Here is a 26,495-nt window from a genome sequence, read left to right as displayed (position 1 = left end):
TGCTTCTGACTGCAAGCTCTGGAACCACTGTGTACTGGAGAAAGTCAGGGTTCTGGTCTACTGACAGGTGGCACAATGATAAATTAAGGTACATACCAACAGAAACGTTGAGAAAATGTTTAACATTTAATTTACACTTTTGACACGTTATTCCTCTTTTCTCATTAGACCATTTAGTTTCAAGATTTCAGATTGACACTTATATTGTTGCATACTGGTATGGATTAAGACAATCTTTTGGGAATCTGGATTTTTCCTGGCACTGAAAGGAAAGATTTGGTGGCAACTCAGATATATATAATTCAGAGTGTCTAAAGTGGAAGACACAGCTGTATCTGATGCATATAATTATCACTGCATATTTTTGTCTCAGGAATATTTCTCATGAACAGATCAAGATGCTTGGTAATCTTTCACATCCTTACTTAAACTGATTAATAATTAAAAACATTTTAGAATTAGTTAGAATACAAAGATTTATATATATATATATATATATGCATTTATAGCAATTTAGAATACATATTTACACCAAAAAGACACTGATACAACTAATGTAGGAATGCTGATTTATAGATAATTAATTTTAGCTTAATGAAACCCATGTTGCCTCATGCTTCAATTAACTCAGGCTTCTTTTCCTCTTATATTTGTGATTTTGCTTGTAAGTAGAACAAAGTTATTTTTGAGAAAGAAAAAAAATAGCATTGTAATTAGAAAGTGGTTATGGATAACTTAGAATAGAGAATGCAATACTAATGATATATTCCAATAGGAATAGTCTGAACTTTAGCAACTTATGGCTCTAATTTGATATATCTTTCTGAAATGCAAAAGAAATAGCACATAGGGACATACAAAAAAATAATTACACCCAAAAAACGCTCACAGTTCTTTTTAACCTTGCCAAAGGACAAATATCAATTATCAGTTATCTGGTTGTCAAAATCCTCTCAGGTTTTTCAGTCAAATTTGTACAAGCTAGTACACCTTATTTGTTCAAATATGCCTTGCCTGCTTCTTCAAAAAACGTTTGCTGCTTTTCTGTTTTCAGGAAGAATAGTGTGTATCAGCATCTTGCAGTTCCCACACGTCAAATATTCTTGGACTCCTGTCAGGATACTTCCAAGATGATGATAGCTACAAACACCCTACTGCAAGCTGATCAGAGCTGAACAGTTTGAAGGCAGCTCACAAATGAGCCATCCAATGGCCAAGCACCGCAAGGCAGCATCAGTGTGCATGTCAGAGCAAATGAGAACAGAGCTGACTCAGCAAGACATAAATGATCTTCCCAAACCCCAAAGGTAATGGAAAGCAAGACAGTCCTATGTGCCACTAATCAGTCTCTATCCCTTCTAATGGAAGGAAATACTGCTGGTGTGTAAGAGCCACTTCTAAGGATGCCCTCTAACAGGACACTTGCAGGATTCATTAATTTGGTACTACACATAACAGTATATTGTATACACTTTTCCTTTTACCCACACAGTATGCACTGCATTCCATACATTGTGATTTCCAGCTCTGTACCTCTTTATGGTAGAGGTAGTAAAATATGAGTCATATCTACCATCCTAACCCAGCAACTCTGATGGTTAGCACCAGACAGTACCAACATCACCACTGATGTAGGCTTGGACGTGGAGGAGCTGAAAAGAAGGGTGGGGTATTTAAGCTGGGTATCAGGAGGTTACCCAGCTGCCTGCATCAACAAAAGCTTGCCATCGGTCACCACATCATGGCTGCTCTTCTGTGCCCTAGTAGCGGTCATCAAAAATGAGTGAAAAAGTAAATACAGCAAGTCTAAACATCTGTTCTTATAAGCCATTCACTTCATCCTGTTTTTGAAACCAGTAAGAGTTTTAAAAATATTTTCCATCAAGTACTGGATTATCAATGCCTCTCATAAGCACTCACTCAAAAAGTTAAAAATCCATTTATTTGAAGACATTGGTTTTGGTAGCAATAAAAGTAACTTATTTAAATTTGCACAGGATATTTATTAGCTTATTGTTTGCTTAGTTGGGAAAAACAACTTTCTATCTTTGAGCCCTAACAGAATGTTTTGGACATCACCATGTAACATCACATTCAGACAACTCTGATAAGAAGTAGCCAGAACTCTCCCGAATCACGGCTCTGAATCCTGTAATTTGCTGTCATTATATGAAGCAACTCTTGCCTTGCAATGCAAGACAATAAATCTAAGATGAGAGCAAATCTTTCCATACTGCAATTCCAGTCGCAGCAGCAGCTGTTTTGCCACATGAGTACACCCGCTAGAAATAAACTAATAATCCATAGCAACTCTGGCAGCAATGACAGCATCAATCTTTATAGAGGAAAACATGAAATTGCTTACAGCAAAGATTCAGTTGAGCTAGAAAAATTCACTACTTGGAATCCTCTGCTATAAGTAAGTAAAATAATACAGAGAGTGTAGCCTGCAAATAATCTAATAGAAACAAAACTGTCTAGAGATGAGACTAATGCACAAAGGAGCACACCTCAGTAACAGTCAAAATGTGATTATCAGGACATAAAAATTCAAATACAGGAAATAAAAGATAATCTTCAGAAAGATTCCAAAGTGCTTCTGAAAGAGCTGTAACAAAACTGATGGAAACAACAGAATGGAAAAAAAAAGGTGATATAAGTATACTCAGGACAAAAAAAAATTAATGAATAGTAGCACTTAGATAATAATGAGGAAAGAATTATTTTTTAATCAAAACAGGGTTCATTTAATCACAATGAGTGTATTTGTGTTAAGCTAATAAATGGCTAATAGATAAAAGACCTTACCAGCATTGCTGGGAACTATCAATTGCTACTTGGCCAAATGCAAAACATTTTAAGCAAGACAAAGTCTGTAGGGAAAGGTATTGCTTTGGGTGAGAATAGCTGTGCCTAGCTGGGAGGAAAAAAAAAAAGAGCTGAAAAACAACCCTCCAAGCCCCCAGAAGCTGAGTTCAACCACATAGTTTCATCTATGTTTAGAGACAGAGAGATTTGCAATGCTCCAGGTGACACAGTTTGCTGCAGCTGAGTGGAGGAGTGTGCCCAATTATGGCCTTTAAAACAGTGAGAGGCCCGAGGGAAGGGGATGTAAAGCTAATCATACAACAGCAGAAAACCAGCATTTCTACAGACTGTGATTCCTGATGGCCAGAAGGCCTCTATTTTTCTTCTGGTTTTGCAGGGGAGGGAGAGAGGGGAAGAGAAACTGAGGAGGTTTGGGGTTTTTTGGTTGCTTGGTTGGGTTTTAAATTAAAACCTTTCTTTTTCCCCCAAGCCTGTGAGGTTTTGTTTTGTTTTGGGAGAGTTTTTTGGGCTGGAAGGATGGGTGGGTAGAAGTTACTTAGGTTCATCAAGCAGATGAGAAAAAAGAAAAAAACATGTGGTGAGAAACTAAAATTGTGGGTTGCTGTGGTTTTGTGTGTTACTAGTAAGTAAGTGGGTCTATAATGTGTGTAAATTGCTAGTAATTTTTCATGCTGAATCCTAAAGAAAATATGAGGTTTTTTACACGATCTCATGTCTCCAAAGGGAATAGTCACACTGCATCCAGGGCTGGGTTTGCAGGACAACCTGTTTGCTAACAGGAATGCAACAGCAGCTTTAATAGTATCTATTGATGAAGTAGGAAAGTTAAATATTCATTTATACTACTGTAAAACTACATAGGCAAGGCTTTCAAGGCTGAACTGGAAAAATTACATGACTTTGCAAGGAGTGGGGAAGGACAAAAGCAAAACATCATGGTTTCTGTCATGATCCATGAGAATTGTTCAAGTTTGAAATCAGATTGCCACAACACATCCAAGCTGTAATGAATAAAACCAGGAACAGCTGTAAGACAAAAAAAAATGTGTAGTAGCTATGAAATGCTGATTTAACAGAATAGAGAATACCATTTATTCTGCTAATAAGACATCATTTAGCTGATTTTTTTCCTCCAGTTTCTCTCAGTGGTTAGTCAAGGTTCAGCACGCTATGGTAAAGATGTGTATAAGCACACAGAAGATGCAAGTTCCCTCACGCTTGTCAGGAAAATCCACAAATGCCAGAGAGGTTTATGTCCAAAAAGGAGACAGAGGAGTCCTGTAATTTTATTCTAATAAAGAGAGGGTCCACCGGGACACGCAGATGCTGGGTTTTCTCTCTCGAGGTTTCAGAGGGCACAGCCTCCTTTTATCCTGAACTCCCGGCCGCATGTTGTCCTCTTCCCTTCCCCATTGCTGAGGCACTGGGAAGGTACAGCCTTCCTGAACCGCCTGCCACATACTCACCCCTTGAACCGACTATTTTACCCCAAAATCAGGTTTGTGCAGACCCTTATCTATTTCACAAGCCGAGCTGCCTGGGCTCTGCAACAAACTTGCTGCCTGAAGTTGGAGACACCAGGACCCATTTCATAGACTTCAACACCCACACCTTCACCCATCACATCGCTTGTGAAGACATCAGCCTTCTTCCTCTCGCTCTTGTCCTACACTTCACGGCCTGCCTGGCCGTGGGTGACTCTCACAGTGCAACTTTCACAGAGTGTGAGAGGTCATGCTGCTACTGCTGCAAGAAGCGGCCACAAGCAATAAAGCACCACAAATTAAGGAGTTTAATTAAGGACTTTAATCTGCCGTTTACACCGCGATTACTCGCCCCACGTCTGCCCCGCGGTCACTGAGGCGCTGCCGGAGGTGGGCGGGGCCAGGCGCGGGTGCGCGCGGCGCTCGCGGCATGACGCAAGCTCGGGGCGCACCAATGGGAGGTGGCGGCGGCGGCGTTTGAACGGCGCGTAGCGGCGGCGAGCGCGGGTGGTGCCGCCCCGCGGGGCCCAGCGGCCGCTGCTGCGCTTCCCGGTGCGGGGCCCGAGCGCGGAGCGGGCACAGCCGGGCCGCGGGAAGGAGCGCCGGGGAGCACCGAGCTGCGGGACGAGGGGAAATCCGCGCCGCTGCTGCGCCCGGATCCGTGCGGGCCCTTCCGCCGGGGGCTCGGGCGGCCGCAGCCGGTCGCGGGGAGGGGCCCGGCTCTGCGCTCGCCCCTGCGAGGAGGTACGGCCGGCCGGTGCGGGGTGCTGGGGCGCCGTGCCTGCGCTCGGATGAGCGGGGGCCCGGCTGCCGGCGCCTCGGGAGGCCCCCGGCGAGCCCTTGGCGCCGGCCCCGGTGTTTAAAGCCCTGCCGCGGGCCCCGGGCGTTTCAGTTCAGGCACCGCGCGGCCGGGACTGCGGCCTGGCCGCTGCGGCTGCGGGGAGAACGGCAGAGCGGCGCGTCTGCTCCTGCTGTGGGTGCTTGCTGTGTGTGGGCCTCCGCTTAAAATCGGCCCGAGCTTTACTCGTCTGTCCCTGTGCCTTCCCTTTAGGCGTTGGGGGCGCGAGGTGCAGCCCCAGCTTCGTGGGCGCCTCACACTTCCTGCTTTTAAAGGGAGAAGATGGCAGAGACCTCGAGGAAGTCCTTCAAAGACAGTCTGAGTGATATAAAACAACGTATGAGAGAGAAAAGAACTCAGAAATGGTCAAGGCTGGGTAAAACTACCCAGTTCTCCACCGTAAAGGCCAAAAGAGCAAGTAAGATGCTTAAATATCTTAGGATTTATAATTTGTTTGTTTTCTTTTCAATCCCGTTTGAAACACTCACTGTTGCGTTGCAGCCAACAACTCCAACAAAATGAAGATCATTCAAGCAAACAACAGAGATCTGGCTCTGTCCTTGCAAGAACACAAACTCAAACTGAGGGAAGCTGAAGCTACCATTCTTCAGCTAAGGAAAGATTATCACATTTTAAAGGCTCAGATGTTTGACTTGCAAAGAAATCATAGATTCCAGCAAGAACAACGACGTGTGGAGGTATTCTTAATAATAACTATATGAGCTGGTGAAGCTGAACATCAGAATCTGTACCAATCCATTGATAGATATTTTTATGATCTTAAATGTTTCATAAAACACTAGCTCAGTATGTTCAATGGGGTTTTTTCACCTGACTTGGTATGCAGGTTTGGATACCTTGACACATGGTAATGAAGTTTTCTTCTCACTACTCTTTCTCATTTACTTAAAATAAGAAAGACTTTATGTTTACTCTTAGTTAACAAAAATTAAAGTCTATCTTGTGTGAATTTTGTAGGGAGCTTATCACATGTGAAGACAGATGACGGGTTTCTTCAGATTTTAGTTACCTCCTAATGCTGATGAGTTTGTAGTTGGTACTAGAGTATGATAGTAACAGTGTTACTGTCCTTCCTTTGTCCATTAGACCCGACTGTCAGCCTTGAATGAGATAATTTCCAAAGTTTCTCAGAATTTACTGGACTCGGTCACTCTCCTTGGCCCAGCAAAGAACTTGTGTTCCATAGATGTAGTAAGTAGCTTTTCCTCTTGAGGAGCAGGGCTTCTATTTCTGGTTGCCTTCACTTCTTCCACCATAGATGCACGCAGATTTTGAGATTTTTAGAGGAAGGACTAGTCCCACAGTTCCTGGTATCCCAGGAGTGCACAGTGTGGGAGTGTGTCAGTGAGTTCTAAGTAGGACTGAGGCTCTGCTAGGAGGTGGTTGGACCTGATTTTCTGGGGTTTTATGCACAGTCTCTTCTCCTGTCTGCTTGCTGTAGGATTGAGCTGGGGATGAATGTGCTGATGTGCAGAGGCTGAGAAGGTGGCTGGCTAACACCCACAGCACTTGGTGTTAGCTACACAGAAAGAGAGTCAAGGGCCACTTTGGTGCTTCCTGGGGTAACTTGGCTGTTGTCTAAAATTTGTAGATGGTGCAAGCTTGTTTCAGCCATTTAATCACAGTAAGATTTATTTTGTTGACAGAATCAAAGAGTGCTTTCTTCAGGTCCTGAAAACAGTTGCAGTGTCACAGAATCAGCACATTCAATGTAAGTATCATTGATTAATTCCTGTCTGTGCTTGGAAAAACTGTTACAGGAAGTTTAATTTTCTGACTGGAAAAAGGGAAGCAACCCCATGTAATGAAAACTGTTCCTAAACTCTGTTGCTGTTTAGTAAATACTACCTTTGGTATTTTCTCCAGAGGACCTCTAAAGTGCCTTCTTGAAGATGGTCCTGTACTTCCAAGTGGGATGGAAGCTGGTGGTGACAGAAATTCCTTGTCAAAGATCTGTGGGGAATCTGACAGTGACATTTCCTTTACCAAAATTATTCCAAGTGAAGGTAACTAAATCAAAGTATCAGACATTGCTCTGTTTTTGAATTAGGAAAACAATGTGTGAGTACAAGTTTAAAAAATTGCTGCTTTTGAAGGAACAGATAAGTAACTTTCTGCTTCTCGTCATAAAGGGGAAATAATAATGCTGGTAAAATGTTTGAATGAAGATGTCCAGCAAAATGGGGTGGAATTTGAAACTGCTTTACCTTCTCTATAGCTGCAATCCAGTTTCATTATCTGTCAAACAGTTCAACCAAGTAAAATTGCTGTTATACACTCATTAGCATTTATGCAATCAATAAAAACTTACTAACAAAGCAAAATAATCAGGAAAATAAATGATCTGTAAATAACTTTCCAAAAGGAACATTTCAGAGGAAAATACTAGTGTTATATTGCCCAACTTCTTTCTGCATGAAAGCTATATTAAATAGAGCTTATCCCAATTGCCAAATTTTAGTTTTTGAAAATTGGAGAAAACCCAAAGAATAGTCTGAATTTTTGACAGGTTCAGAATTTTTGCACAAGATCTTAACATGGTTTTTCTGTCTGCCTTTAATATGACATTTTCTCTTCAACTACAAGGACAGCCATCTGATTTTCATCTGAACAACACAGAGCCAGAGCTGGAAAATGTTTCTTCAAGTGTCAAGTTTGGATTTGGTAGCGTGTTACCAAAGAGTGTATCCACCAGACGTCACTTTTCAAGGATCAGGAACCCTGATGTAATTTGTACTGGTGTCTTGGACCATTTAGAAGCACCTGATTCAGTAAAAGAACTTTCTGAACAGGATGAAATTAGGCTTGAGGAAAGTCTAGAGAAGTGTGCTACAGAAAATATAAATGCAGCTGTTCCTCGCTTGAATGAAAGCAATATCGATTCAGAGCTGGCGTTGAGGCAGAAAACTTCTGAAACTGCACAGTTGAAATTAAAGCGTAATTCTGATCTGAAACAACCGGAGTGTAAAAGCAGAGAAAACCCTCAACGAAGGAAAGAAAAGCACCAGAAAGGAAAACTGGAATGGCCGCTTACTTCCCAACAAAGACCAGGAAAACTGGGTAAAAAGGCCTCTAAAGAAAAACGGAATTTCTTGGGTGATATCAGTGATGCTTATGACTTTCATTTGGAAGAGAGTGTCCATCTTACACCTTTTCGACAAAACAAGGTGAATGACAGTGATACTGAAGTGGAGGATGAAGAAGACTCAGCTGAAACCAATACCATTGAGTCAAGCAGTACTGCAGGTGACTCAGATGACAGCCTCTATGAGCCTTACAAGGGTAAACCAAAGAAAAGGCGAAGCTCAATGAATGAGAGCCCTGTGTCACCAATCCATCCAAGGCCAAGGTCTAAAAGATGTTTGGCACAGCGTGAGCAGAAGCTCTGTCATGAAGAGGAGACTGAAAACAAATTAAGTGATAAATCTATTAGTAAGTACAGAAAGTGTTTTGTAATTGGTTTTGTTTTCTTGAAAGACAGCATTGTTTAGGAGATTTAGGCTTTTTTATTTTAGGGGGGGGTTTTAATAGCAACTAAAAGAGTAATGTTTTAAGAATGGTTATATTTTCTTTAAAGCCCACTTAGCTGACTGAACTGAACTGTGCCTAATTTCTTCACAGAGCAGCCTTCTGAGCCATCTCGTGGGCATCTCTGTGATGTTACCAATACAGCTGCAGTGCTCCCCAGCACTGGAGATGCAGAAATTGTCTCTGAAGGTGAAGGACATCAGTCTCCAAAACGCATGAGGCGAAGCTGTGCTGGTACTGTGAGCTACAAAGAACCAAGTATTGTAGGGTAGGTGTTTTTTCAGTTTGACATAAAGTTCAAGATATTCCATCCAATAGAGGATTTGAAAGGCTTATTTAGATCTTGAAAACAAGACCTTAAAAAAAGAGCTCAAAGAACTCAAATTCTAGAGTTAATAATACAGCCTAGTTCGTGTGAAATGGAGTTTACTAGCTAAAAGTTATTGTTTTAAGTGATGTAGGGAACAGAACTCAGTTTTGCCTTTCTTTTTTCAAACAGGAAACTCAGGAGAGGAGATCCATTTACAGATACAAAGTTCCTGTGTTCTCCAATTTTCAAGCTGAAAAAAGATGCTAAGCGACGTTCTCGTAAGATTCTATGAAAATATCCAATGAGAAAATGGTTTCTTGCCTTTGAGATTCTCAGCAAAACCACGCTTCTGCCATGAAGACAGTAATTTCCTGGATGAAATATTTTGTTGCACAATATGTTATATAAATATGTAAATAGTTGTGTGTCTAGTATTAAAGACATCAGATTAAGGGGGCCTGGATTTTTTCTAGTGACTTGTTTTTAATGATATTGATTACTTTTCTAACTAATGTGATTCTATTCAAGCTCCTTTTGAATGGATCTGGGAGTATATGAGAAATCTCTGATGGATACAATGGTGAATATCATTTTATGGGTGAACTTCAGGCACTTAAAATATTCTGAGCAGCAAGTATTTTTAATAACTGTGTTTGTACAGATCTTATGTGATGGCTGTAGTTTCATGTCGAATCTTGTAATAAACATCTTAGTATTTTGAAACAGCTCTGAGTGAATTAGTGTTTTTTGGCAGTTTCCCTAGTTGCTGCAAGGGCACTAATGTCAGCAGTGGGCATTACAGGCCGGTGTACTCTATTCCCATCTTATGTGGTGGCATAAGCACTGTTCAGAAGCAACTCAGTAGCTGCAATTTGATTCTGTAGTAGCTGCAGCTACTGAGCTGGTGTAGCTGTGTTCACAACACAGCCTTTGGCTGTTTGAATGGGAACTTAGCTTTATCTTCGTATCCTGAAATTCTAGCCACAAGGCCTCACCCTCTCAGTCTGGAATTCTAGGACTAGAGGAATTTGAGTGGTTGAACTATATTGGTTGGAGCCTGATCCCAAGACTGCCAAGGTTGTGGGTCCTATCCCTGTATCAACCATTCGTTTTAGAGATGCACTTAATGATCCTTGAGGGTATTCTGTGAACCTTAGGTGCTCTTTCATTAAATAAATCTGCAACAGCTGTTTTAGCAGGGAGAGAAAAAGATCAGGGTGATTGTAGAGCAACCCAAGGCAGGTGTAGCGGGTCTGGGTAGTGTTTTTTCTTACTGGATTGAGCAAGCTTGAAAAATTGAAGCGATGAAGTACCAAGTAATGAAAAAAAGAGACCAAAATAAGTAGGGTTTTGTACATATATAATTTAAAACTATTCTGTACCAGTACAATATATTAATTTGACAAATGTAAAGTTCATCAGCTGTTAAAGCATTTGCAAAACCACATATCCTACCATAACTTTATTGCACAGTATCTATGAAAATATTAATTCTTAAATTAGAAAACACGTTTCAATATAGAAGAGACAATCTGATTGAAAGACAATAAGAAAATCTACTCTGAAAATAACAAAAATTCACAGGTTACCAAGCTTAACAGGTGCATCTGTAGGCCCAATCTACAAAACAGGTTTATAGTATCCTGTTCTGGCTATTAAAGAAAAAGTACTCACTGTACCTTGGTTATAGATCCCAATGTAGGTCAGACTAAATTCATACAAAACACGATGGCAAGTCCAGCATTAACATTTTGAATACCTTGGGTGCCACATTTACTACTTCTAGATAGTTCCTGACATCTCCTTGCTGAATCTAAAATTGCACAGGCATTTTGCAGGAATAAATTCTTTGACACAGCACAGGACTGGTTTTCTCAGTCTCATAACTTGAATTTTACCAGTGTAACATCTGTAATTATAAAACACCAAGAATGAAAGTTTAATCTGTTTTTCACAAAAGCAGTTATAATTTACAAACTAATTAGAAAATGTCAAGGGACAGCTTTTTGGCCTGTACTGATCTCCATTAAGGATTTAGGTGTACCTCTTAAATGTAGTGTAAGCAGCAAAACGTATATATATTATATGTATATATGAGTGCGTGTTCCTTTTGAAGATATACTAAGAGTTGTACAATGCTAATATGTTCCTGGGTCTAAATAATCACAGTTAATATGCATTTACAATAAAGCTTGGTAGAAAATCCAGTTTACCACGGAGCCAGGTATCTAAGCTCAAAGCTGTCCTATGTTCTCTTCCTTTGCGTACAATAGTCTTATTTCTGCTGAACAATCTAAAGAATTTAGCAGTGAGGAGTAGTAAGTAGAGTGGATCATGAAGTGCATAAAACCTTAACTCTACTAAGCCAATTAAAATTGTCTAGTAGATGCGAAGTAGTCTCTAAAGTTATTTTGGGTACTTATGTCCTGCATAAGCCAAGTCACTATGACATTGCGCATCTAGCCAGTTTTTTTTTTTTTTAAGAGTGGTTATGAGATTACAATTTGCAGGTAAAATATTTATCAAAACTGAAAATGAATAGAAAAACTTGCATCTATCAAAGACCACAGGCAGTCCTTTTTCAGAACTGGCTGCTCTTCTCTCACAGCTTCTCAACCAGCTGAGTGTTTCTTTTAAAAAATAATATCTTATAAAAAGATTCTACAAAGAAACAAGTGTTTCAGAACCCCCCCACACCTGTTGTTTTCCCTTACAATTTTCTTTTTTTACTGGAAAAAATAATAAAACTTTATCAAATAGGTACTGCATTAGGTAAGCTATAACATTAGGTAAGCTATAACATCTGTTGTCTGGGAATTTTCTTCATCTTCCCAAACATGTGCAATTTCCCCCATGTTTGTGGGGTTTCTGAGGCTGTAGCTGATAAAATTATTAGGAACATAAGGTAATCGGCACACAAAAGAAATATTCCGTAATTAAATACATTATAAAGCATTTTAATAAAATAATTTTTGTAACTTCAGTATAATACATGTTTGTAAAACTAAAAGGGTTTTTAAAAGTGCTAAGTATTAAACAGAAGTTTCTTAAAAGTCCCACAACTCAGATATAGAACGGCTTTCCCTGTCCATAACATAGGCACACTATTTGGTAGTAAAAAAGACAGTGTCACTTGTCAATCAATCCAGCTTCTTTAATTTTTGTGTAGAAGAATTTCTCCAGTATATTGGCACATTTGTAGTATTCACTCTCGGGGGGGTTGTACTCTCTGCAGTTTGTAAAGACTCGCTGCAAGTCTGCCATGAATAATTTCTTAGACACGTAGTACCTGTTCTTGAGTCGCTCACTCATTGTTTTGAGATCTGCACAGAAGAAAAATAGATTAACAGCGTTGGATTCAAATTTGTTTTGTGTGCAGTGTCCCTTCAGACTGATTTGCCATTTAACATGAACTGGCAAAGCTAGGACTTGGAATGGAAATTGCCTTCATCTCAGGCAGGGTCTGTATTTTAGCTTCAAAAGCAACTGAGCTGCTGGAACTAAGCAATGTCTCATGGTAAGGATGAATTTATGTAGCGTTCATTTTTAATTCTTTAAAACATTAAAGCTTTTTTTGTTCTGTTCTCATACTTAGAGCTCTGAGTTTCCTGTGGTTAGTAGATGTCCCTAATCCTCTTCTGACTGTCCTGAGACAACCTGTTCTCAGCTCTGCTGGAGGAGGCCTTAGGGGCATATGGGCAAAGAATTCAAACATCACAAAACATGTATGTTAAACAAAAATCCTTACTGCTGTGCAAACACAGCAGAGAAGATACATTGGTCTACACTACGAGCAGGATTTGCAGCTTTGGAAAAAAAAAAAAAGACAAAATTTGTTCTATGCTCTACATACATTTTTATTACCTCTTGAGTGTTTATAGTTGTATATACTTTTTAAGAACCACGTGAGAACTGATCTTCCCTGCTTTCAGAGCATCATGCAAAACATTTACTTACAGAACATTCTTTAAGAAATGTTCTCCTTTAAACTAAAATCAGTCATCCATAAAATATGTAAATCATATAAGTGTTCTCCACATAGTCATTTTCCCAGTAATTCTCATCAGGCATTTAAAAATTCTGTCTACATTACAAGGGTTTTAAGAGTGAATACAGGAATAGAAGTAGTGGGAGGTGTGCTGGATGCCATGTTTTCTCACCTCAGATGCTCTTAACTATTTTTTTAGCAATGCTTGAGCCAGACATCAGCAGCACCTTTGTGAAAATAACAGAAGTAGTGGAAATGCAGAAGACTTAATGAGTATTGCAAGGACACCAGAGACCTCCAATGCAAAGGAATTAAAGTTTTTAACTTCAAACTTAAAAAAATATGGTTGTATTTTTGTTTTGGTAATGGTTTGGGGGGTTTGGAGGGTTGGGTTTGGTTTTTTTAAGGGAGATTTGAATTTATTAAAAGAGGAAACCCTTTAAATTGACAAGATGGGCTTTATCTACCGGATGCTCTCAAACATTTTTCCAGTGGTACAGAACTTGCCACTCCCTAGTTTTGCACAATATTTTGCAAGAGTAAAAGCTCATTCAGCTCCCACTAAGTCTGAAATTCAGGTGCCTATACCTAAACTAGATATCCATAGACTAATTATAGCACCGAGCTGAAAAAGCTGTTCAGCTCACCCTAAAGCAAATGTTGCCTGGCTAGAGAGTTAAGCTGTTCTCCTCTAAGCACAGTGAAAGTTTGGCTCCACCTGTCACTCAGCCATACAGCTTTTGAATGGCAGATGAAAAGGGGGGAAAAAAACCCAAAGAGTATTGCTTGATATAGTTTTAAGTGCTCTGAAGAGCACTTAAACCTTATACATGAGAACTGACCTTAGGAGGTAGAAAAAAAACATTTACAGCTATACCTCTCAAAAACTGTACGATTTAGTCTGTACACAAACATAAAGGCAATTGTTCTATCTTGTCTGAGCAACTTTTTACAGTATCAGCATGCTGGCAGGGAGAGCAGAAAGAAATCTGAATGTATCACAAATCAAGGCACAGTTTAGTCATGCTGGGTTCCTTAGCTGAAAAAAACAAAGCAAAATTAAACCAAAGACCTCAGCTCAATCCTCAAAGTAAACTGCTGCCCCTACCTCTAGTGTAATGCATCTGAACAAGGAAAGGACAGACAACACTCCTAGTTTGAGTCTGCCAACTCAGGTAAGTTATTTGTAACCACTGTTCAGATTAAACAGATTTCTGAGCTAGATCTGCTCAGAAAAGCAGATAGAGAAAACGCTGCCACAAAGGGGGACTCATATTCTTTTTCTTCATTGGTAGAAAATAAATTTGTGTTGGGGGTACAGGAAACCAGTGATTGGTTTATAAAGTATATGTACATTTGGGAATGGTGATTTGAATACAAAAAATAATTAAACTAAATTGATAGACATGGGCTTGAAGCCCATGCAAAGCAATGTGAACAAATACTTTTATTCTCTGAGAACCTGATGGCTAGTAGCCTGCCATGAACCTGTATTTCATTCTCTAACAATATTAAAGGGTTCAGAAACTGTAATCAGAATGATAGAGGTGAGTGTTGCATAAATGAGGGAGGAGTACCAATTCAATTGGAATTCAATTTTCAATGTTGTGCAGTACAAATCAAGCATTCTTTTAGAGTATCACTGAATTATCATTGAAATTATATGTGCCAGAAGTCAAAAGCTGGGTCATAAGAGAAGCAGTCAAAAGAAAAACATTATTAGCAGTTGTGTACTTCCCTTTGCAAGCAATCCTACATAAACAATAGCTGTGCTACTTAGAAGTAAAAATAAATATAAAAATAAATGTAACACCTCAGACAACCGTGGCAGATCTAAAAGATAAAGATAAAAGCTTTAAATTAGTTGCATGAAGCATTTCCTAAACTTAGATTGGAGCAAAGTGTTAAGACTTAGTTAGAAAACCCTGTGACCTTTGAAAATGCTTTTTTTTTTTTTTAATATGATTTAGAAATCTTAAATCTGTATTTCAGAGCAACTCAAATGCTCAGGTGTTACTGAAAGTTAGCCTTGCCTTCAGTTTTTTTAACATATGAGTAGGATCTGCAATGGCCAGCTACCACACACAGGAATGTATCCCTACAACTCACCTACACCAGCTGAGTCCTGAAAGCTTCTAGCTGACTGCACCATTTAAGAGCTTGTTAGAGTTCTCTGGGGCACACTAAGATTTCAGATACGTACACCACACGTTTCACAAAGGTCACAGAGCACTCATCAATTTCAAACGACAGCATCACACTCTTGACACTTCAGAGCTGCAAGGTATTCAGCTGCAAGTAACATATATCTTTTACCATAAAACAATCAGATTAAAATGTATCTGCTATGTCTGCAGCTATAATGATTTTTAAACTCTACTTAAAAAATGTTAATGGCATTACCCATGGGAAACCTTATAACTTCATAATATCCAGGAGCTTCTGTTCTCTTCACAGGTTCCATGAAGGGCCAAGCGCTTTGATGGCTCTTTGGTAAAAAAAAAAGTAAGGTATCTAATATGGAAACTAGATATTGGAAATAATTTTTAAATCTTTACAGAAAGTAAACTAGAGGTAGCACTCACCTTGACTTGCTGAAGGATGGTTTTTAACGTGCTGTAAAGTTGATCTGGATCCTTGGACTCCTTACTTGAAGGAAAATATAAATAGAAAAAGATTAGTTTGGGTCCCTTATCTTTGTTTCTACAATTTGCATCTTACCTAAAAGCAACGCCAAAGTTTCAAGCAATTTATGGAAGAAATAAAATTTAAAACAAGCAAACAAACCCAAACAAAAATCCTCAGAAAAGAAGCCCATTACCCAAACCAGACTTGTCTATAACAAAAAATAAAATAAAAAATACCACCAAAAAGCCACTTAAGAACTCATCTCTTGTAGATTATTTGATTTCCAACGGATGGAAGGAAATATGAAGTGACATTGTCTAAAGACTTTTCTCAAAGGAATATCCCAACTGCTTCAACATTTTACTTTGTGTAGCACTTACCCTCTTTCTTTTCCGCTTGGTTTCCAGCCAGTCTCTCCTGTATACCAACAACATGAGATATTATATGGGAACTACAGTAGGTCAAAACATTAACTGAGTTATTGCAACTCAAAGAAGAAAAGCCATTTCAGCACTACTGCAGTAAAATGGGTTTGTTTTAATAAAAGCTACTCCTAATAAATAACATAACCATCTAGCCCGAAGCTCCATTCAATTTCCTACATGACTCTTCCACCAGACTGCTGAAAAGATTCTAAAATATTTCTATATGAAACACATTTCTTTCCAATAATTCAATACATATTTTACTGCAACCCACCCCTGTAAAGAATAATCATGACAAAGTTATACAATTTGATTCCCCAGGGACAAAGAATAAATTGCAGAAAAGCCTAGCTGAAAAAAAGTCCCCCAAAATATGATACTTAATTATTTTTAATTCTGTTTTGTCCTGTACATTCATGCCTAGCACAGAAATCATTGCTGCTCAGGAGTTCAGTGCATTAAAATGGTGCCAGAGGGAAACTGCTGCCTACACTGTGATACAAATCAAAGAGGGATCACATATAAGTAAAATTATATACACGTACATAAAAGAGGATCAGCCTGGGATGCCTTGGGGAAATTTCAAAGACAGCAGTTGTAATGGAAACACAATAATCTTCACAGAAATCAAATCAGCAGACTAAAACCATTACATTCTAATCAAAAAGAACTATGTAACTACATTACTATTTCTAGTCTTGGACCATTCTTGGTCTATTCTGCTCCTGTTCTACATTAAAAGAGATTGATACATACTAATTCCAGGAATGCTTTCTATAGGAATCTGCCGTACTCCATCTTTGAAGCAAGAAAGGCCGGGATAGACTTTTCGGATTTGAGCTTGCTTCCTTTCTATGAGCTTTTTAATGATCTGTAATAAAGCAGCAGAGAAAACAAAAAATAATTTATTTGGTCCAAAGTCACCCAGAAGATTAATGCAAAACTGTGATGAACAGAAACATTCTCACTTCCTATCCTTGCAGTCATTTTCCATGAAGCTGGAAATGGGGCTGAGCTACCTGACCAAGCACAGATTTTGCAAATGAAGCTACTAAGTCTCTCAGCTATTTTGGTACAAATCTAGAAAAAAAATCAGTGATTGCTTCCTCTATTGATCACAAGCTGCACAGCTCTTGGGAAGACAGGAGCAGAGGCAGGGAAGGAAATTTCCTGGAAGAAGTTTTGAGAACTGGCTATAAAATTTCAACAGCTGGAACCTCTGAAATGCTTCAGCACAGCTGGTCAAAAAATTTCAAGGCACATATTGATGCATGTATTTTTATGTACATACATGTTCATATTCCAAAATTTTAGAAATTAGAAACCCATTTACTTCAAAGTCTCCATATAGCTATCTGCAGGAGCTGCTTATGTATCAATCAAAGATACTCTCATGAAAGATTTTCTCTGGAGGATGTCAGAATGATGCCACTCCTCAGAACCAAAATTCTACTCTCTTTGCAAATGCTAGGGAAAGGCTTTTCCCACTCCTGGGTAAACTCTGTTTTACTTTGCAATCTCATTACCTCAAATTATAAGCAATTTGCTTTGGTGCTCTTGATACCCAGTTAGATACTTATCTAAGCTTTGTGTGTCCTGGACATGTGTCTTTCAAAACTTCCTAACTTGGAGCAAACAAATGCACAGCCATAGAGACTTCCAGTCTGATAGAATATTTTCTTTGGAAATAATAAAATGGACATATTTATATTTTTAAGGACCTTCACTCCCTCATACATAGTATTTCCTCTCAAAGAAGGGAAAAAGATAAAACCAGACTTTCAAAAGAGCTTAGAAATGTTAAGAGGAATACAGTGTAGAACAGCACCATGGGCAGATTCCAGCATTATAGGAAAATAATTTCAAACTAATTATCAAATCCAACTTAAGCCCTTCTTACAATTTAGGAACTAGTGGCTCTTCCTGATCAAAGCAAGCTGTTCAATCAGTACCAGTGATTACTCACAAGTCAGGAGGTCACAAAGCTTTGCATAGAGGGACTGGTCATGTTTTCCAGAATGACTATAAACAAGCTACTGGTAGAGTATCAGGTGATATGGTTTTAGCAGCCACAGGCATATACTCCAGTTCTTTAAATAAAGGCTTATATCCCATGAAAAATTTCACTTCTAGAAGGACAGATACTGAAAAGCCTGATGTCTGCTACTGGTCAATACCAGCATTCAACAAAATTGGTACACAATACCAACTGTCAACATTCAAAATTCTTTTTATGTCCAGGTAGCATTTCCACTGCCTTTGATATGCACAGACAAACAAACACTCTTCATGAGACTGCAGACTGTGGGGGTTATTTCTAAATTTCCTTGCAACAGGGAGAGTAAAAAATCTGATTGGTGTTTTTAATGGTAGGCAGGCAATCCTAAGATGCAGCTCCAAAGCTGTATGTAATTATTCTCAGAGAAGATCAACAGCACAGATCAATGTATAACAGCAGCTTTCCTCCTGGTAATTTTAGACATGAGATGTCTGGAGGACCAAGGCACTTTATAAGACGAATGTCTCCAAGTTCTTTAGAATAATGTGGACATTCTAACAAATAAGAGAGTGAAAAAAGCTAATAAAGCAGACCCAGAAGCAAAACTTTGAAAACTAACAACTTTTTGGAAGTGGCATGTTATGTTGATGGTTTGGGCCCAGAACCGTACTACTGCAATGAGGCATGCCTAGAGATGTAACAGGCTACCAGAGACACATCCACTGTCCACACTGACAACATCCCATCCCTAAGGGGCAGCTGGCATTCCAGCAGCAGCCTGGAATCTGAAGGGTGATGCAGCCAAGCAGAAATGAAAGGGGGAAAACTTATGATCCCTGTTGTATGGATATATGAAAACTTTCCCAATAAGAAAAGTTTAAAAACCTTGTAAATTAAATGTAAAACCATCATCACATCAGGAAGTGTCTTTCCTTCTCCAAGCACAGGCCAAATCATTCTATTGGAAGAAAAATTATTGTTCCATAAAGAAGCTTTTTAACAAAATAAAAAGTCAGGCTTGAACAATCTTGCAAGAACAAATTATAATTGTATTTCTTCAAAAACAAAGGAAAATATTTAAACAAAAGGAGAAATGTCATAATTATTTTGCTGATAAACTGCCTTATTATACAGAATATTAGTAAGAATTAAATAAAGAACAACCCACATAAAATCCAAAGAAATTAGGACAGTCTACCCTTGATTTATATATTTTACAAATGATGGAAAAAAGTATTCTCTTTTTCTCAAATAAAACAGGCCATGAAATACAAACACTCCATTTAAATGTCACTCTAATGAACATTTCTGAGGGAAGAAAGGAACTGACAAAATCATAAAAAAATAAACCTCACAAGATTTTGCTTAGTTAACTACCACAAAATTTAACTGTGAATTACTCCTCAAAATAACAGTACTTTAACAGTCTTGTTCTTGCTATGTCAGCAAGTTAGAATTTGATGCTTCAACTAAAAAAATTTGGTACTGGGACTTGAATGAAGGGATTATTCTAACTAATAAAAAGTATGCACTCAAATTTAAGCACCAAAGCAAATAAGAGAGCTAACCTGGCACCCACTGAATTGTTTCTAAACATCTGAATAAAGAGTAACATTAAACATTTCATTTCAACATTCACCTCTTTTTGCTTTTTGATGATGACAGAAAATTCCGTGTAGGGGATCCTTGGATTTAATTCACATCCCATTAATGTGGCACCCTCATAATCTTTGATGTAGCCAACATATTTTGCTTTTGGTACTTTAATATCTTTGGAGAAACCCTGACAAAGAAAAAAAAAGAACTTATATTGTCATTATGCCATTTTCCTTTTACGTTTTTATTTTAAATGAAATGAATGAGGATTGAGAACCAAATTCATCATAATGTTAAAATACAAAAAATACAACGGTGAGTTACAGACCATGGTTCAGAGCTGCACAAACCCTCTCATGGGAGTCACTTGATAAAAGAATAGTTAATTACTAAGAAGGGCGATAGGGGAGATTGTATTAATTTTGAATGTGTGAAGAGTAGATTGAACAAGTTTTATATACAGAACCATAGAACTGGCTGGAAGGAACTTGAGGAGGTCATCTAGCCCCATCTCAGCTCAGAACAGGTTTCATCATATCTGGCTGATTGAGGCCATGACCAGTTCAGAATATTGTAAAAGGACAGAGATTCCACCACCTCCCTCAGCAACAATTTTCAGTATTTCACCACCCTCAGGACAAGAAAGGAAAAAAAAATTTCCTTCTACCTGCTTGCAATTTCCCACTATTCGGGTCATCTTCACTGCGTAATGCTGTACACCTCTGAGAAAAATCTGACTCCATTTTGCTGACCAGATAGTTGACACTTGTTTATCAAATCTATTTGACAGAACAGACATTGCCATCTTTCCTGAATTTGAACCTCACACTTCAAATCAGGAGGAGCTGTAAGTGCAGGTCAGGTAAGTTTTCATCTCTCACAGGTATGCCTAGTCCTTCTTTATACTTCTTATAGAATCAGAGAATGAACTGACATTTTACTAGTTTTAGACGACATAAATTATAGACTATACCATCTACTTATGTTCAGCTGATTCTATCAAAGTATTAGAAGTCTTCAAAATGTATTAGAAGTCAAAAACATTACATGGGATGAACACAGGGCATGTAAAGATTTTATAGATAAAAAACACACATGTAAAATTTCACTATGCATTTTATCCAATTACTTTGTCATGCTTAGTTATTTAGTTCAACCCTGCTAGATATAAAACTTCTCGCACAAAGTAATTTAGTCGCATTGAACTTACTTGTTTTTTGAAGTAGCCGATAGCATATTCGTCTGCATACGTGAGAAAGTTGAGAATGTTGTGTTTGATGTGGTACTCCTTCAGATGGTTCATTAGGTGAGTCCCATAACCCTGTGTGAAACACAGGAGGAAAAAGCCATGACAAAGCCTTTGGGGAATGCACATGTTAGAACCTGGGGACCCAGGGTTATTATACACTGTTTTTCAAAATGCAATCCTTCCTTCAGATCCTGTTTAAAAGATTTTCTCTTAATTAATTGGGTGTTGCATACTCAAGAGCAAACTCTCTTGAGCCTTGTAGGGGTACCTTTGTGACCCAGCATGGAAGTTGTAACTCAAGGTGCCCACCTCTTTTTTTTTTTTGTTCCTCTTTTAAATTACATATCAACCATTAAAATCACATCACCCACAACAAAACTGCACATACTGCAACAATAGAGCATCCTTTCTGAGCCATATCATTTCAAAACTACAAAGCAGTAGCAATACTGAAATTATTCCAGTGTTCTGTGCACCTGTAGCAAAACAGTCTCTGTCTCAAGGGATTTATTATCTAAGCTTATCATAAAACATAAAAAGGAACAGTGAACAATTACCATAATAAGGAGCAGAAAATTATAGAGTCCACAATCAAATAAAAAGCTCCACCTTCTGACTGCACACAGGCATGATTTCCATTTAAATTTAGCCCCAAAGTAAACAAAAAGCTGCATTTATTCACATTGACAAGGAAGCTATAGTCACCCCCTTCTGCTGTGATATGAAGAAATGTAAAGTAGATAGGTAAGCCCATAATAATGTTTTGCTCCTGCATATGTTTCAATTTTCTCACCATGCAGACACTAACAAGACACTTAGAGAAACATACAATCCTTTTGGTTACTCTGCTCTTAAAAACTAGGAAAACTTTTACTTATGTAAAAAAGCCAGTAAAATGAATTAGAAAATACAAACTTCTGATTTAATTTACAATTTCATAGCCCCAAATATGGCAATTGTCAGATAGGAAACTCAGGCACTTACCGTAAAACTTAAAATTATTTTGTAACAGGAGACCAAACCACCTCAAAACCAATTCAATTTGTATGGGAAAACAATTTCTATATTTTTTACTCCAGCCTCAAAGTGAATTAAAATAGGAATATATTTTTCCTAAGATCTGGCAGGTCACCCATGTGTGAACATTTCTTTTTCTCAGTTACCTGTTGACAGGGTCAGCTCACTCAGAGCAAAAAGCAGGAAGGCAAATGTTCAGAAACACTCAACTGATACAGCAAAGCACCCAGAGGATAAAAGAAATGAACAGTGTGTTATGCACACTGGGGACAATCTGATGGGTCAGAATTATCTGCTCTATTATTTTGAAAGATTATTCCTAGAAAATCACAACCCACCTTTGGCAGCCTCACCTGTGTAGTGCAGTTAAGCACAACCTAGGCATCTTCTGTTCTGGTTTGCATTTGCTAAAACACTCTGAATGCTGACAGGTCATTGCATAATGTACGGAAATGCTCCTCTCTAACACCAGAGTTGAATAAAATCAAATATAACCTGAGCATTAACAGCTGTTGCAGACTTTCAATCCCACTGTGTTACTCTTTTGCAGCAGGGTGTACAATTTTTGCACGTTAACTGCTATACACTTTAAGTTAACCCATGTATCAGCTCCTGCTTCTTGAAATGAAAATCATGAAGCTACAGCACCATCTAAAGGCAAAACACTGAACCAAATGGTGAGTAGCTGGAAAAGATGGAGGAATCTCATGTATTCATACTGCTCTGTATTTTTTCAGCACAGATGCTAATTCTGAGAAAATGTTGTGGCACTAACTCAAAAAAGAGTATACAGAATTGACCCTGTGCTTATTTTGAGATGTAAAACTGCACCTAATATTTTTATTATATGTCATTTGGATTGAAGTTTTGTAGTGTCACAAAATTCTTGAACACAAATTACTGCCCCACACAAGGAATACACATTTCAGTCAACCATGAGATGTTACACTACACAGAGACACAGCTGCTGGGGACAGAGGCATGAAAAGTCCAAGAATGGCAGACTACTGGCCACTATTGCTCTGATGAGAAAAATTTTATTTAATTAATTAAATACAGGTAATCCTACTATTATAATGATGATGCTAAATCTGCATATTTTATTTTGGTTTTTGTGTTATTATATTCGGAATTTCTGTATCTTTCAAAATCTATTTCTGTCTGGCAACTCAGCAGTATATTCAACATGACTAAAATATTAGGAGCATATGCAGTGGGTGAATGGGATTCAAATCCATTTACTAAACACTTGCAATACAGAATTCTTTTTACCTTGACTTGCTCATTGGAAGTCACAGCACAGAAAACAATCTCTGTAAATCCTTGGGAGGGGAACATCCGGAAGCAGATACCACCGATAACACGACCATCTTTTATTAATGCAAGGGTTTTATGTTTCCTGAGCAGACAAAAATAACAATCACTTTAATTCATGTACATAGTACATCAAGTGCCATTAACCTTCCCTTTTCAGAAACCTGATTCACTTCTTTCCATGATGATAATGCAATTCTGTATGCCTCCTAAGTTAGCCATTTGTATCTGTAGAAGAGTTGTTACTTTAATATCATGCTTTCAATATACCATAAAGGTGATCATCATAGAGCAAGCTCCTGGCCTTGCCAAGAACTCTGAAATATTCAGGTAATGCCCAGTAAATAAAAGTTGTATTGCTTTCATTGAATCTATTGTTGATAGTTACACCATTGCACAATTCTCAGGATGATTTTATCCTGAGTAAATTAGAAATTAATGGAGTTACAGCAGATCAAGTCCTTTCTAAGGGATTCCTGTTTCCTTGCATGCACTCTCCATTGTTAACCTATCAGTCTCAAATGCAGCTGATGAAGTAAGAGAGGACATTTCTTTTTTCTAATTACCCACTCCTCCGGGAATCAAGACCAGAATAAACATCCATTTCTGTTGCACTTATAGTGACTGCCAGGAAAGATGTAGCAAGATGCAATTTCAACTCTTATGTCAAGGATTATGAATTTTAGTATAACCCTCAAGGTGTGAAAACAATACACCATCCTTTTAGATTATTCAATACAGTATCATATAAATCATATAAATTATACAGTCAATATACGGATGATGTATTTTGGGGAAAAAAAAGTTGGTGCCAAAAGTAACCCCCTGCCAAAAAGCCCAAAGAGTAGTTACATTGTATCTGTCTACATTGAAGAAGATTTTATACATATTATATATTCTTTTTTTTTCTTGTACATATTTTAGTGCTTTTTTTCACTTGTGGAATGACAGCAGCAATGCAGTAGCTTGAGCTTTTGTGGTGGTTCTGCCCTGGCTGGATGCCAGGTGCCCACCAAAGCTGCTCTATCACTCCTCTCCTCAGCTGGACAGGGGAGACAAAATGTAATGAAAGACTCAGGAGTTGAGGTAAGAGCAAGGAGAAATAACACAACAATTACCACCACAGGCCAAACAGACTTCACTTGGGGAAATTAGCTGAATATATTACCAATCAAAATCAGAGCAGGATGACGGAAAGTAAAACAAATCCTAAAACTATCTTTCCCCTCCTCCTTCCTGATTCTCTACCTTCTCTCCCAAGCAGTGCAGGGGGATGGGGAATGGGGTTAGGGTCAGTTCATGTTGTCTGTGTCATAGTTTCCTCCTCAGGCAGAGGAGTTCTTCCCCTGCTCCAGTGTGGGGTCCCTCCCATGGGCTACAGTCCTTCAGGAACTGCAGTAGCACGGGTCCCTTTCCATAGGGACATAAGTCCTGCCAGCAAAGCTGCTCTAGCAGGTAGTGTGGGCAACTCTCTTCACAGAATCTGCCAGGAGGCTGCTCCAGGGTGGGCTTCCCACAGGGCCATAGCCTTCCTTCAGGCATTCACCTGCTCCAGCATGGGGCTCCTTCACAGGGACGTGAGCCTCCCCAGGGTGTTCACCATGGAAGGTTAAACTGCTGGAGCAGTTCATGAAGAACTGCAGCCTGTGGGAAGGACTAATGTTGGAGAAGTTAATGGAGAACTGTCTGTTGTGGGAGGGACCCCATACTGGAGCAGTTTTAGAGTGTGAAATCCTTCCCTGTGGAGGAAGAAGCAGCAGACGCCACATGGGAACTGACCATGGCCTCCATTTCCCATCCCCCAGCACTGCTTGGGGGAGAAGGCAGAGAATCATGAATGCTGCTAAGCTTGGAAAGAAGGGAAACATGGGGCAAAGATATTTTAAGATGTAGTTTTTATTTTCTCATTATCCTATTCTGACCTGATTTGTAAAAAATTAGAGTAATTTTCCCAAGTTGAGTCTATTTTGCCTGTGATAGTTATCAGTGAGTGATCATTCCCCCATTCTATCTAAGAACTTTGTACTTTCTCTCCCCTGTCCAGCTGAGGAGAGGAGCAATGGAGCAGGTTTTGTGGGAATGTGGCATCCAGCCCATGTCAACCCACCATGGACCCACAACAAGAAGCCACTTATTAATAATACAGCCACCAGGATGGCACTTGGGTAAAACCCAATTAGATTGACCAGGAGTTATGAAAGCTTGAAAAGATGGCAAAAGCGTAGCACAGGCAGAGCTGCTCTCCACCCCTCCTCTGCTGCAAACAGCACCAGACTCCCTCTGGTCACTTTCCAAGGATACCCACGGATCAAAGACCAAGCGGGTGATGTATTCCTTCGGCATTCGAGGCAGCTGATGGGAGAACACATTCTGCAAACCAACCAGCCACATCATGATCTTCTTGTTGGGCTTCTGGTTCAGGGAGTTGCCGACCACATGGAACTCAATCACGCCCCTGCGCTCCTCCAGCCGCGCCGCCTCGTCCCGGGCCGAGTGTGCCGAGAGGAAGTTGGTCTGTACCACACAAACGGGGCGCAAAATCACAGCTTTGAGATTTCACATCATCTGACAGAACAGCATTAATGAACAAACCACTAAAACCCACTCTCTTTTTCCAACAGGACTGCCAATGGCTGCCTTTGTAATGTAGCTTTGCAGAAAGGACACCATCAAATAAGCCAGATGTAAGTCTACACTACAGTCTGTAAAGGCCAATCTGAATTTATATTGATACAGATTAGAAACAATAATGATGGTTATGACTCAAAAAGTTCCAAAACCCCTTGAGGGACAGCACACATCTGGTTGAAGCCTATGCCACTAAGTCTTCATATTTGTTTTACTCTTAGCCAGCTTGGGCGTGACTTGTGGATTCGCCCACACATACTGCAAATCACACATTTTAATGGCAGTGCAGGAAAAGTCAGGTTTTTTTTTCATTTTATTAGTGCTTTCCACTATCTCTGCCACTACTGTAATAGCCTAAAAAGATTTTAATTCCTACAGAATTTGCTGTAACATATCTAGCCATTGCATCTATATATCTAAATTCAGATTAAATTAATACAGAAATTTATTTAGTTTATTTTTTTTCAAGATCAATTTACAATGCCAAAACTTCTCTGTATGCACATACTGTTTACTTTTTTGAGCAAAGTTTGGCTGCTGGGTTTCGAGTCACTGCCAGCCCCAACAGCCAGGCTGGCAAGCATTTGTAATATGCAGAGCCATCAGTCACAGTACATAGTTTGAATAAGAAATGTAGGTGG

General features: G+C 39.0%; 2 protein-coding genes across 5 annotated transcripts in view; one reads left to right on the top strand and one right to left on the bottom strand.

Moving 5' to 3' along the window:
* The first annotated feature begins 4,911 nt into the window (after positions 1 to 4,911).
* SGO1 (shugoshin 1) lies at positions 4,912 to 9,735 on the top strand. Of its 3 annotated transcripts, none has more exons than XM_064414229.1 (9): positions 4,912 to 5,057; positions 5,427 to 5,569; positions 5,653 to 5,849; positions 6,259 to 6,363; positions 6,819 to 6,883; positions 7,039 to 7,178; positions 7,759 to 8,604; positions 8,794 to 8,968; positions 9,200 to 9,735. In XM_064414229.1, exons 2-9 carry the CDS (start codon positions 5,434 to 5,436, stop codon positions 9,300 to 9,302), a joined length of 1,767 nt encoding a protein of 588 aa, XP_064270299.1. In that variant the 5' UTR covers positions 4,912 to 5,057; positions 5,427 to 5,433; the 3' UTR covers positions 9,303 to 9,735. The 3 variants fall into 3 exon arrangements, with proteins under 3 accessions (XP_064270299.1, XP_064270301.1, XP_064270289.1); XM_064414219.1 differs by having other exon boundaries at positions 4,922 to 5,057; positions 5,365 to 5,569; XM_064414231.1 differs by lacking the exon at positions 6,259 to 6,363 and having other exon boundaries at positions 4,920 to 5,057; positions 5,365 to 5,569.
* Positions 9,736 to 10,353: 618 nt separating this feature from the next.
* The window catches only part of KAT2B (lysine acetyltransferase 2B), a 40,339-nt gene continuing 24,197 nt past the window's right edge, over positions 10,354 to 26,495 (bottom strand). The window contains exons 10-18 of one of the 2 annotated variants that reach the window (XM_064414194.1): positions 25,532 to 25,740; positions 23,185 to 23,311; positions 20,857 to 20,967; positions 19,690 to 19,833; positions 16,808 to 16,922; positions 16,007 to 16,043; positions 15,584 to 15,647; positions 15,402 to 15,486; positions 10,354 to 12,333 (exon numbers count right to left, since the gene is read on the bottom strand). In XM_064414194.1, coding sequence (XP_064270264.1) covers positions 12,140 to 12,333; positions 15,402 to 15,486; positions 15,584 to 15,647; positions 16,007 to 16,043; positions 16,808 to 16,922; positions 19,690 to 19,833; positions 20,857 to 20,967; positions 23,185 to 23,311; positions 25,532 to 25,740 — 1,086 coding nt within the window. In that variant the 3' untranslated portion in view covers positions 10,354 to 12,139. The remainder of the gene's footprint in view (positions 12,334 to 15,401; positions 15,487 to 15,583; positions 15,648 to 16,006; positions 16,044 to 16,807; positions 16,923 to 19,689; positions 19,834 to 20,856; positions 20,968 to 23,184; positions 23,312 to 25,531; positions 25,741 to 26,495) is intronic. The other variant, XM_064414205.1, reaches the window with a different exon arrangement.

This window comes from Passer domesticus, chromosome 1 (genome assembly GCF_036417665.1).
Source record: "Passer domesticus isolate bPasDom1 chromosome 1, bPasDom1.hap1, whole genome shotgun sequence".
In the NCBI taxonomy this organism is placed as follows: Eukaryota; Metazoa; Chordata; class Aves; order Passeriformes; family Passeridae; genus Passer; species Passer domesticus.
The sequence above is the reverse complement of the archived record's forward strand: the minus strand, read 5'-3'. Positions and strand labels throughout refer to the sequence as shown.